The following is a 13,550-nucleotide window of genomic DNA, read 5'->3' as shown; positions in this document are numbered from 1 at the left end:
AACAGCTCATCTTTAAACTGGGGCATCGCTCTGCAAGTGCCTCCTGAATCTCCACTCCATGCAACACCTCATGGCAGGAGCGTGAGGTTTACAGCAATGCCAAAGTAAAGCAGAGGAAATGAAGAATTAAAGCAGGTACTTAATAGCACTTTAAAAGATGCTGAGGCATGTTTTAGTGTCTGCCCAGCCGCTCAGACAGGCTTAAGGCATCTCATTCCTCCAGTTTATTTACTGGTTTGTAATTGTCTGGGGATGCTGGCTGATTAACTTGCTAGTGGAAGGCTCGAAACTCCTCAGACCATTGCTCAGGCCACTGGAGGAGGCGTTACCAGAAGGACAAGAAATCATTGGAGAAGTCCTAGGAGAACTGCACAGTTCTCCCCATGCCCCTGCTCTGGCTTTCCCTTAGGCTTCAGCTGGCAGCACGGGGTGGGAGCTCCCCAGAGCCGGGACAGGCTCTGTGCCTGGTGCACACACCGAGAGCCCCAGCAGCACCCCAGTGGTTTCCCAGCCCCTACCCCAGCCCAGCACAGCGTCGGGGTGTCAGGAGCTGCCTGCAAACCTGGCATTGAGCAAATGTTAAGTTCTGTCACAGCTTTCCGAGCAGGGCATGTTGCAATTACGTGTAAACGAGTCTAGAAGAACGGTGGTTTTCTCACGTACCGTATACAAACAGCATGTAATCCGCATGTGATTTCCCCACCGCGTTGGAAGCCTCACAGCGGTATGTACCATTATCTGTTTTGTTTAGGTTACTAATGAGAAGGTTTGAACCAGACACTACAACGTGTTGAGGCATCTCATCATCTACTCTTAACCACCTCATGTCCGTAGGCCTACAGAGGAGGGAGAAAAAGAAACAGTCACATTACTATTTTCCTATGGTCAAGATGGCATCTTCAAAAGTTCATCCACAGACAGAAAGCCCAAACCAAGAAAAACTGTAAAGAAACAACACATACTTTTTTTGTACTACTCAAGCCCAGATGCTTTCGGGCTTCCTCAATTTAAATTTATTTTAACCCAACAGGAAACTGTATCCAGAGCTTAAATTTTCTGAAAACACTAATGCAAGCAGGAAGAAAGTTCATTAGTGGTTAATCATTCGCTTACTCAGCAAACCTGAAAGCTCTGAGGCTACAGACTCAGTGTTCATCCACAGGGTGCTCTGAGGGCAGAGCTGGACAGCAGAACAAGTAAGGTTTCGTCAAGTTTGAACCCTTCCACAAGCTGCCAGGGACCTGGTGACCTCAGCGAGCGCTGTGCCGTGCACTGAGGGAGTTCCAGCCCTTCTCCTGTCCCCCAGCCCGCCTGGCAGCCCCTTCCTGCACCCCACCACTGATGGAACCCACATGGGCAGTGGGTCTGCAACATTCAGGGAATGAGCCTGGTTTGTTAGAGGTGGTAAAGATCAGGAGCGCTGAGGGGCTTGGGGGTCTTTTGAGTTTGTGGAGATTTTTAACATCTATTACTATTATGTCTTTAAGCGGCCGTAAGGGGACAGATCAGCTCCTTCTCAGCAAGAAAACTCCAGCATCCTTCAGGCCACTCAACAGTGAGCTCTTAAAGAGGAGTTTCCTGCAGCACAGCTTCTCTCAGCCTGCCTGGCTCCAAGGCTGGCAAGCGAGACTGCATGATGCTGGAGGTATCCCACAGCTCAGGCTTTTCCCTGGGTCCAAACAGTAGATGACTGCCATGATGCAGAAGCTTCAACATCCCAGCCATGCTACTGGATGGATCCAGCACCAAGCAAACTCAGCTGGGCATTGGCTGACTCTGGTTTTGGACATGGGCTCAGTGTTCTGTCCCTCGCTGCCACGGCATCGGCACACGAACCACGGTGTGGGCAGCAGCAGCAGCTCCTGAGAGAGCCCAAATGCAGTTTAACTTCAGTGCGGGTGGGAAAGGTTTGAATGCTCCTGGCTACAGTTTTTAAAGGGCTCTTTGTGCTGTGGAGTCCTCAGGTTTCCCAGATGGTACACGATGCAGCAGCCGCTGCTCAGAGAAGTGTGTCCCTGGATCCCCAGAAGTGACCATTTCAGCATCTTCCCACTTCCCTCATAGTCTTAGGGGGTTGTGTCTAATCTAACAAAATATCTGTATTAATACCAAATAGAAATTTCTCCTCTCTGGTCTTTTTTCCCTCTGAGCTTCCTTCCCCCAATATTTATGTTGCCAAATTTTGCAGAGAAACTACTTTGCTTAACTGGAGAAACCTCCCCCTTCCTCTAAAACCTCTGTAAAAGATTTCATGAAACCTCTTTATCTTAAAAAGATGGAGCTAAACCCAGCTCATTACTTTACTGTATATTTTCTTAGCTTTGGGAGACCCAGGTGAAGTGACCCAGAGAAGCCAATTCCCAGCACATCAGCAGCATCAGCAAGCTGCCAGGGAGATGTGTCTGTCCTATTTAACATGGGAATGTCTTACTCATAGCCTGCAAGGAAAAAAATGTAGAAAGCCTGTTCATTAGATCCCCAGCTGATAGCAAATGGGAGGCACTGCAGGTACCCAGGGGAACAGGAATGCAAAGGGGCTTGGCAGGCTCTGAGCAGGGAATAGCTACTAAACGGAATTCAGCAGGGACGTGCCAGCCTCTGATGTACAGGGAAGGGATTGGCCTCGTGCCGAACAGAAGAAACTGGGAAGTGGGAATCAAGCAAATACTATAGGAATCAAGAAAATACTGTGGAAGGGGATGTAGGCTACCAGGGAGGATGAGGGCAGCCTGAGCTGCCTCGGTGCTGGGTGCCCGCCCTGCCCACGCTGCTGAGCTGGATGGGGTCCAGCTCCTCACGCCCCAGCTCTGGGCATGCTGCCAAGGAGGCACTGACAGATCTCAGGGATGTTTGCAGAAATCTTATGGACATGATGAAAATAAAGAAGGATAGTAAATACTTGACAGCCATAAATCCAAGTGGAAGAGAAAGTATTTAAAAGAAAAAATAAAGCCAACAAAACTTAAATTAGAACAGCAATGAAAGTGTGAGAGAAAATCTACCCTCCCTTGCCAGGATTCTCCTGATGCATAAATTTCTTCAACTGCCTAAGAAAGCCTCAAGGGCTTGGCAAGAAGAGGAGAGAGAATAAAACTGGTATTCTATAAAAACTACATGGGGCACCAAGGGGGAGGAAAACCATCACACAGTGAGTACGAGCAGAAGGCTGGACTGCCTTACCTGGGGATCCATCCCACTTCCCCAGGGGCTCAGTGCGGGGTCCTGGGCTGGCGTCCACGCACAGGCACCTCCTTGGGCCACAACTGCAGCCCCTGACCTTGCTTTCGCAGATTAATCAAACCCAAGATTAATTGCAGATTAATGCCACCCAAGCCATTCCCTGGGAGAAGAGGTGTCCAGTTGGGAGCCTTTCCCTTCTGCACCCGAAGGCTGCTGCACGGTGGCCGGGAAGAGCTCTCCTAGGAGCTCTTCCAGAGGAAATCCCTGGGCCATTAGGCGCACAGGAATAAATGCAAATCAAACCAGATGTCTTCAGTGGACAACAGATGTTTGGGTGCAGGAAGCATCTCTCTCCTTCACTCTGGGACATGGTCTTCGCAGCAGAGAATGGCAACAGGAACAGTGGCCATGCAACGTCCCGTCACCACCGGCCACCCTGGGAAGGGTCCAACTTACTGTGGCTTTCCAAAGGCTGTGCACGTCAGCTCCAGCGGCTCCCCTTCTCTCGTCAGGCCTTGCAAGGGGTAATTCTGAGAAACCCGCACTTGAGGCTTATCTGCAGGACACAAAACATGGCTCCGTGAGCCCCGGGCCGCGCTCCCGCCGCTCCCCCTCGCCCGCTCGGTGCCGGCAGCAGGAGGTGGAGCCGGCGGCACCGCGAATCCCGCCGCGGCACCGCGCTGCCCGGGAAGGGCCTTTTGCTGCACAGTTCATCTCTGAGCTCGCTCAAGCTAAAAGGAACTCATTTGCCTTCATGCTGAGGGGAAGCTGGAGAGACCCGTGGTGCCCAGAATTGAAGGGTTTTGTGGTGTATCAGCGATTCCTGCACCACAACACTCGGAGTCCATGAGTGTTAACACGCTGAGCTGGACAAGAGACGCTTGTTAGAGACACCAACAGAGCCACAGCCACCGCTGCCTCTGTGTAAACAACAGGAGGTTGTATTTCGTCCAGACAAAGCTCCTCTAAATCCTACAATAAACAGAGAATTAAAGCATGGATAGTTAGGGAGCCAACTAAAAAACACTTTAGTAAGACCCTGCAGGAAAAAAAGAGCCAAACCACAAACCTAGAGTCCACAATTAAAAAATTCATTACCTCCCATGACTGAAACAGAGATTAAAAACGCAATGTGAGCTGTAGCTAAAACATTATCAGCGCAGGAAATCAATTCAAGGCTACAAGTGCCATTAAGCCATAGATATTTTTCAGGAATTTACTCAACTGTAAGGAACAAAGGAAAGAAAAAAATCAGTATGCATAAAGGTTGAAACCATTTAAATGTTTCTATTTCCTTTGAGAGTAACTGCTACCCAAAATACTGGCTGGCTGCATTTTATTAACTGTGTTTAACTCATTAACATGCCTCCTATGGAATAATAGAGATTACGAAAAAAAACTTGCATGTCAGGATTGAACCAATTTAAACTCTCATAATTTTCAGTAATGGAATAAGCTACACAAGTAAATCCTCTCCCGAGATGACTCTACCACAACATTTCATCAACTAATCCCTGTTACAGATGCTTCCTGCAGCTCTGGAACCGGGGTGTCCTTGTGGGCTGCGGGCGGTGGCAGCTGTGGGACAGCAGTGCTTTGGGGTGTCACTGGCCGAGGGGACAAATCCCAATCCCGCAGGAAATGGGGCGGCTTCAGTGTGCCTGGAAACGCACTCCAGCCCTGGAATGGCAGTAGCACTGCACAAGGAGCACGGGAGGACGAGTTCACCCCAGTGTTATGCAGCAAATAAATCACCCGCCACATCCTCAGCACTGCGCTCAGCACTGCCGTCCACAGCTCCCACCCCCACAGCCATCTGCTCCCCATTTCTGATGGGCTTTGCAGCAGCACCACCAGCCCGTGCCAGGAACATCGATGGTTTGTATCTGTGCAGTCGAAGGAGAAGGAAACCTTCCCAGCCCAGTTTACTCAGCACATGTGGACTGAAACTACTCCTTTTCCATTAGGTGAGTTTAGTACTCCTAATGAGCTGTTTACTAATGACAATTACTTATGGAAATCAGGAGGAATACACTGTAGGAGAACAAAGTGCCAACTCCATGAGCTCCCACCAAGCTCGGTGAGCCCTTCTATTGCCACTTTCCAGCCCCATGGGCTTCATTAAACTGACGATGGCAGTGAACTGGACCCATCCCATTTGGATCCAGGTGCTGTCGAGGCGTCACCTGCAAGAGGAACCTGGGTTTATCAGCACATGTGCCTGCACTGCTGAAGCCACGAGTTTCCCAATGGAGCTACCACAGGAAAGGACTTGTCAGCATGGTGGGAATTACAGAGGGCACTTAGGCAACTGTACCTGAGCCTGAAGGATTCAGGGGCATGGCTGGACACTCCAGAGAACCAGCTGGCATTAGGCTCATGGCACACAGAAAAAATTTCACTCAAGCATCTGGAGGGGCAGTAATGTCTTTTCCCTTTGTTTAAGGACGTGCCTTTAGACAATCTTAAATTCTACTTCCAGTGCTCACACTCTGCCTCACACCAAGCCAGTGTATTTCCTGCAGATTATGGACTCTGAGTGTAGGTTTGTGAAATGCCGAGCGCTGTGGGACCCCGAGCCCAGCTCCTGTGACATTTAGCAGTGCACATGGACAGAGCACCGATGGTTCCAAGGTCTGCTCCAGCCCTTTGCCACCGCCCTGTTACAAGGCACACATTCCAGCAGTGATGTCTGCGGCTCTGGAACGTGGGGTGATGACCACCTCGGATGGTAACAGGATTACGACGCAAGAAGTGGCAGTTTTCACCACCTAGTGCATTCCAGTGCCCCGAAATCCTCAGCTTGGAACTTCATAACATCACACCACTGGATTGTTACATAAAAATAAACACTTGCATCTGTGCACCCAAGGCCCTGTGTGCTCCATGGCAGCCAATTAGACCCAACAACCCACAGCTATTTCCTACTACGCCGCTTTCTAGCAGCTTAAAAAAAACACCCTCGTAATTTAATAAGGCACCTTTATTAAGCTAAATTCATTCAAAAGCTCAGAGTGATATACAAGGTTAAATACCAGTCGTCTAAAGGTTACACTGTAGCAGCAGCCAATTTGAAAAACTTCTTACAAAGCCATTCTGCGTTTGATGAGATTTCGCTCACAACAGGCGCGTGCCTGTGTGCTGGGGTCTGCTGGGGGCTGCAGCCCCCAGAGGGACCATGCACCCCAAAACGCTCACCTCCCCTCAGGATGCCACTGGCCACTGAAGCCTGCACCCCTTGACTTTCACAGCTCTCAAGCTCCGTGCTTGGGAACTTACCAAACCACTCCAGTTATTCTGCATTTGTCCCAATTCTTCCTTTTTTAGCTGCTTGCCCCATTTTTGTGCCATCAGCAAAGATTATTAACAGCGACTTTTTAAGAACTTCAAATGCTTCAACTGAACAGCATCAGGCCAAGCACCCAGGCCCCTGCGTTCCCTCTAAAAATACCAGCACTGCTGATTACTCCCTAATGACTACCCTTTGAGATCTGCCAGTTAGTGATTTCTTAATCCATTTAAACATGCACTTCATCGATAATGCTTAGATGTCATTAATCAGCTGAGATAAAACATTACACTGAGTTCGGGGCCTTACAAAAGCCTAAGCCTATTATTTCCACCCGTTTCCTTTCATCAGGCCAGCCCACAATCTCCAAGGCAGGCGAGCTCACTGCCCCACAGCCTGGCACCAGGCAGATTTGGCAAGCCTGGCTCCTCGTGCACCCAGGGTACCATGATGCTCCAGGGGTCTTGGCTGCAGGACCCTCGCTGACCACCCCCAGAAACAACCCAGCCCACCCTTCCCGGAGAACACGCTCCGTGCTGAGGCTGAAAACAGCCAAAAAGCTTCTTCCCAAGTGCTGTGCTGGGAAACCAGCACATGGCGTCTTTGGCAGCGCCAGACCCCAGCCAAGAGAGGAGCCGGCAAAACGGACTCTGCCAGTGATTTAGCCGAGCAGGCTCTGGCCTCTGCCAGGTGAGAAGGTGCCAGGTCCAAGTCTAAAATCCGTTTTCTGATCCCTGCATGAATTGCTGACGTGCCTCTTGGCAAACCTGACACCAGATGGCATCCCTGGGAGCAGGATCCGCAGGCCAAGCCGTGCTCCTGCCCACTGTAGGTGAATCCAGCCTCAGCATTTCCCAGATAATGCTTCACACACCTCCCTTCAGGTGGGCATTGCTTCATCCAGCTCCTCATCCCTGCTCTGGCCTGGGCCCCAGTGAGCTCCTCAAAAAACTGACTCGTGGCAGTCTCTGATCTTGCCCGGGGAAGAGCAGGAAAAATGTGTTCTTCAATATTAAAAGAAGTCAGCGAAGTTAACACTGATCCTCAGGTGTAAACAACAGCCACCTTTATTCCAAAATCCAGCGAGACTGCTCATCAGGAATGCGCTCTGCATCAGAGCCAGCCCAGCCTGGCAATCCCCTGCCTGCTCCTCACCTCTGACAAGGACGAGAGGCTGCACTGCTGATTTTCAGCCAAAATACAGAAATCTATTCAATAAATAGATCCCGTGTCTAAAATAAGGAATGAGCAGGACTGGCAGATCACAGCTTGTCTGGAAGAGCCTGTCAACCCCAAACACAACTCTGCAAAATTCACCCCTAACAAAAGCAATTTAATCATTTTGCTTGTTGCGGGAAAAGGAATGCCAGAACCCGACAGGCATTTTGGGGATAAACACTTCTCTTTTAATATTTAAGCACACTCTGCTGCTTAATGCCTGCAAACGGCAGAGCCCCGGCCGCCCCACACGCTCCGTGCTCCCAACAACATTCCTCCGAGAAAACCTTATTAATGAGCTCACAAACGAGCACCCAACTGGGAAATGTCACAAACAAAAGTGGCTAATGCCCCAGAAAATCAAATAACTGAACACTCGGCTGATTGTGGTACTTTTCATATTCGCTAAAAGAAAAAAAATAGCTTTAAATCAAAGTTTCTGAAGGGGTCAACACCTCGCTGAACAAAACAACTCATTTATTCGCTTTTAGCAATCTCCAGATGATAAATTACATTGATGTTAATCACTTCACTGCAAACTATGCAATTAATATTTGTACTGGATGGAAATGTAAGGATTACTGGAGATGCGGCAGCAAACGTATGTGGCCGATTTTGAACATAATTGGGCACAAAAAGTTCTCCTATCACAACAGCAGAGGCTGCAACAAGACACCATTGGGGCAGACTTGAAAGGTACACGTGTAGCTATAACAAAAATGAATGCACAGTTAATTATAATTTCAGAAAAGGACAAAAAGCCAGCCCAGAGGAGAGGCCAAATCCAGGCTTTGACACTCACTTCCAGTATCACGTAATAAGAGCAGCAAACGCACCACAAGGGCTCAACTAGCATGTCTCCCAGAATATCTGGTTCCATTCAGTTCCTTAATGATATTTTAATGCATTTTGTTGCTTCATTTCCTTTCTAAAATTACACCCAACGCACCGGTCTCCCATCGCTCACTGACGGATCCGAGCCACGGGAAGAGAGCGACTGCAGCAGAACTGGGGACATTTCCACTCCAGTGCCACCGCACAGGGCTGGGGATGTTCCTCAGGCACGGAAGGGCTGTGGCCACTGCGAGTGCACGGCACTCTTGGTCCAACCCTGCTTTGCTTTTGAGGAGTGTCAGGGGAGGGTTTCACGCACATTACTCTGCTTGTTTGCAGAGATTCAGAGATTTCTTTTCAGTAACACACCCTGCAGCCACGTGAAAGCACTCACCTCAAACTTCACCACCAGCCATGCTGTGCCAGGGTAGATATGCAACAAAAGGCTTAGTCCATGAGTAGGACAAGTTAACACCCAGCACTGTTGTTTTCTGCTTTTTTCTTGGAAAACAAATGCCACAACTTTTGAGTTGCATCTCAGAAAAAATATCTCCCTACTCTGAAATTTAGTCAGACAAAAAATACCTCATTATCCGAGCAGGCTCCATCCATCATCCTCCTGTCCTTCCCCAACACATTTCATGCTCCAGTTGGATACATTAAGTGCAGAGAAATACAACATCTGCTGAGAAAAACATTTTCTTGTGCCCTGCTGGTGTTCTGAAGGGGCGGATCTGCTGTGCCCGTGGGGGGAGCGGGCAGGATTTGTGGGGAGAGAACGTCAGAGCAGAGAGTGGAACATGCAGCCCAAATAACCGACCTGCTGCAAGGAAAGCAGCAACATCCACACGGATGAGCAAGGAATTCCAGGTGCCGCTGCAGCGGAGACCCGGTAGCTGGGTACCTGCAAGGTAACGCCATGGACAGTGGCAGGAAGGGACAGGAGCTGGAGAAGCGTCCTCTGCTGAACCTGCACATTCCACATCTAAAATCAACTGAGAAGGTGTCCGTGCAGGAGCCCCAGCTCCCCCCACGGCCGAGCTCCATGGGGGCACTGATGGAGATGCCCGTCTGCACGAACAAGAGCCTCCACCTCCTGCCCACGCTCTCCCAGTGGCCAACAAATCATCACCGTGAGACAGGAGAAGCTCAAGGGTAAGAGTTTGCTCTGAAACTGCCTTTTCTTTAAACTAAAGCCCTGCAGCAGGTACAAAATGCAGGTGTCTGGCCATGCTCCAGCCCACTGAGTCCTGGAGCCACGAGGTCACATCACAGGCAAGTTCTTGGGCCGGGGCTCCTCTCTGGCCATCTGCTGCTGCCCACCCAAGGAACAGACCGGGCTAACGGGGTCAAGTCCCCACACTGGAACATAATTACTTCTAACAAGCTCAGAGTTTAATTCAGAACATAAAACCAAATCAGTCTGACCTCCCTTCTCCTGTTCATCCCCATTCCCTCCCAAGGAAGCTCCGTGCTTCATTCCCACAAACAGCTCTGGAACAGCCCAAGGAGATGCTAAAATCAGTGATAAGGGCAGAAACGTGTGCACAGGATGCAGCAGGGCCTCCAGTGCAGGAGCTGAACAAGAACTGTGCTTTAGGGGTGCTTTGCCCTCACTGCATGGGCAACCCCTCAGGCTGCAAACTAAAGCGGCCAAGTGTTGGGGAAGATGAAACAGGAAAACCTTGTAAATATGATCGCCTGACAAAAGATTTTGGGAATATGAAAACTACAGGCAACATCGAAATGAAAGCCACTTTTGAAATACCAGGTCTTAGTTACTGAACAACTAGAAAACAATGGTATGGCCACTGAAGTAATCCCCTCTTGATGGAACAATACCCTCTGCTTGCAGGCAGGTCCAAGGGTCAGAGCAGACCCTACTAGCTCAGCAGAAGGGGTCCAAAGAGTAGTTTTTAGAAGTTAAGATGTAACACTCTATGGTAATATAAGAACTCTTATAGGCTGTATGTAAATACTATAGGATTTGTATCTTGTATTAGATTGGTTAGTGACAATTAGAATATTCAGTACAGAAGATGATTTATTGTATTGTAACCAGGACTTCAGACATTCTCTCTTCTATTCACTTCATTCCTCTCTTCCACTTCTACTCTTGCTCTTACTCTTGCTCTTACACTCTCTCTCTCACCTGCTTACTCTCTTGGGCCCGCTCAGAGCTGAGTCTGGCAGCTCTGAGCAGTGCCCCTATACCCACGCCTTTACCATAAACCGACTGTGTCCCAAGACCTGCTAATAGAGATCTCTCCGTCTCCGACCGAACACACCCGTCCGTAACCTACAGCCAAGGAAGGATTTATTTGAGGAAGAAGAGAGAAAACGTTAGCTTTTTCCCCCCTGAACAGTGGCCCTCTCCTATTCCACCAAATCACCAGGATTCCAGAGATATTTCTGAAAGGAAGCCTCAAGGTTGTCCAACGCCCTTTCAACCCAGCGAGTTCCAATCCCCTCACACAACAGGGTAGATGGGATTTTTTGCTCTTCCCCGTTAAGTATTTGATCAAGCCTCACAAAGGTGCTAATGTATTATTAAAGCTAATGGAGCTCTACAAGAAATGTTAATGGACATTAAGTTTGCATAAATGAATTACACATTAGCACAGTCGCAAGAAATCTCGTATCTGTCAATTTAGGCAGTATCTGATCATTCCTGTTTTCCTCATTACAGGAACATTACTTCCCGCTAGTTTCGGAGATACGAGAATTGTAACCAAGATGTTCATAATGAAACTACATAATGAAGCAGATGAAATAAATTAATACAAAACTTCCTCTCCTCCTTTCAATGTGATGTAGTTGAAGGGATCCTACGGAAACAAAGACTTTGAATTGTCTCAGGGCCTGGTTTTCCAAGCACACGGCCTCGCTGTAGGCACCATCCCACTTTGCTTTTGGGAGCGGTTTCAGAACAGAGGGATGCATGTACACAGCTCCAAAATTTCCACCAGGTGCATGTGGGACCACAGATATTTCCAGGTACCTGCTTGCTGCTGTCATGTACAGTGGAGCAGCTCCTAAGGGAAGTGAGATGCATTATTAACAATGAACATGTCAGGAGCAGTACAGGAAACAGGCTGGCTTCAATCAGTGCTGCTACTACAGATTCCACATAATTCCATACTCTGATGTACAAAATCAGTCGATGCTGCATGTTCACAGTGCACAGCACTGGGTTTCTCTTGCACAATACCCAGTTTTTGCCAGTAAACTCGCCACGGTGGCCAGTTGCTTTGAAGGGGGAGTAGAGAAGCACTTTTCAGAGAGATAAGTAGGTTGCTAGAAGAAAAATACTCAGATTTAATCTGTTCTGACAATTAAAAAGCCCAGCCAGAAATCTTTGATGCAAATTCTATGTACAGAGAGTTATTTCATCAGAGAACAAAGCAAAGTATTTATGGTATCACAGAGGGCTGGGAAAGTCGTGGCTTCACCCATGAAGTGTTACCTTACATTGTGATTACGATTTCTACATAACAGGATATAATCCTCATCGACGCTGGAATTTTAACATGTAGCGAAGGGTTCCTGAACGCTCAAGCACACAATTCTATATAGTAAGAGAATTAAAGGTTCTGCTACTCACACATGACTTCCAGGTAACGCTGTGTCTGCAAGTCTTTGACCGCAGGGTGATCCACCAGGCAGATGACAGGGACCCCATCGTCCTCCCGCCCCACCTTCAGCAGGAGCTGGCTGGTCACGGTGTACATGTCGGACCACCGCTCCACCTCCGACTTGCCTGGGGCAGGGAACAGAGAGAGCAGAGTGATGACAGGATGAGCCCCCCCTGCAGCCAGGCCACCTCCCTCTTGTCCATGTTCCCTTTGGACACCCATCCCGTCCTCCTCTCCGTCAGGTTCCGGCCAAGTGAAGTCCACGCGGTGTTACCGCAATGATTAACAATCCCCTTAACAACGTCCCCAAACCCCCAAATTCTTAAACCAATGAGGTACAAATCCCCTCCCACTCCTGAATCAACAATTAGCTACAAAAGTGATTTAACAGATTAAATTAACTAAAAGTAGTATTGATAGGGAGCTCTGTTTGAGGGAGGGGAGCCCGGCTCTGGACCGGCTGCCTGAGGGATGCTGTGATGGAAACGAGCAGGAAGACAAGACAAAACGAGACAAGACAAGACAGGAGAAAAAGGATTTTTCCAGGAACCCAGCAAGCTCCCGCTGACAGTGCAGCTCTGCTCTGATCTGTGCCTTTTTATTTAAGAATTCACAGGCAAAATGCTAAGAGTAACTTCTGTAGCAGAGCTCTTCCAGACACCAAATATTGCTGTATAATATATGAGAGTGAAACAGGTGACACGCGCAGACACCCCTTGATATTTGGAGGAAAAGCTTTCCCATGGGCAAAGCCACACTTCCTGTAATTCACAAACTCACAGCCAAGTGTTTCAGTCTCTACTCTGTTAAAAAAAAAAAATCTGAAGACTGAGCAGGGTGAGGTGGTATTACATGAAGCTCAGCACTCTTCCCAGAGAACACAAAGCTGGGATTCGACTGCTAACACAAGAAAACTCAATCAAGAAGCTGGACAGGTCAGGCAGAAAGGGACAAACACTTTGTCCTGCTGCCCACTGGGATGGGGAAGGGAACCAGAGCAGCATCGTTAACTCCCTGCACACCACGGCGCTGGGACTCAGCGGGGCACCACTTCGCCAGGCAGCAGGTTTGCATCCCACTTGCATCAGCATCCTCCCAGCATGTGGCCTGCTCAAATGCTCTGAAGTGTTGGGCTTAAGGAGAGGATTTTATCCTGTTCTTGCAGGGGGGTGGGTTTGAAGTAATGAGTCTGGACTTCTGCAGAGAGTCCGTCAGTGTCTCAGACTGGGTAAAGCACAAAGGTGTTGTCAACCAAGCTCACATCCACATGCAGACTTAAACTAACAGCGTGTCACATGCAATCAGAGTCAGTGACTTGAATGTGCAAGTACCAGGAGCAACCAGACTTCAGGGAGTCAGAGAAACCCATCCTAGATGAATATTCAACTGAACAC

General features: G+C 48.8%; 1 protein-coding gene across 10 annotated transcripts in view; it reads right to left on the bottom strand.

Moving 5' to 3' along the window:
* The window catches only part of CADM1 (cell adhesion molecule 1), a 136,637-nt gene that overhangs the window by 28,061 nt on the left and 95,026 nt on the right, over positions 1 to 13,550 (bottom strand). For all 10 annotated transcript variants that reach the window (XM_032133562.1, XM_032133565.1, XM_032133563.1 and 7 more), the window contains exons 5-7: positions 12,126 to 12,281; positions 3,637 to 3,736; positions 664 to 836 (exon numbers count right to left, since the gene is read on the bottom strand). In XM_032133562.1, the coding sequence (XP_031989453.1) occupies positions 664 to 836; positions 3,637 to 3,736; positions 12,126 to 12,281 (429 nt within the window). The remainder of the gene's footprint in view (positions 1 to 663; positions 837 to 3,636; positions 3,737 to 12,125; positions 12,282 to 13,550) is intronic.

The sequence above is a fragment of the Corvus moneduloides genome, chromosome 25 (assembly GCF_009650955.1).
Source record: "Corvus moneduloides isolate bCorMon1 chromosome 25, bCorMon1.pri, whole genome shotgun sequence".
Classification (NCBI taxonomy): domain Eukaryota; kingdom Metazoa; phylum Chordata; class Aves; order Passeriformes; family Corvidae; genus Corvus; species Corvus moneduloides.
This window is presented reverse-complemented; position numbering and strand designations above follow the sequence as displayed.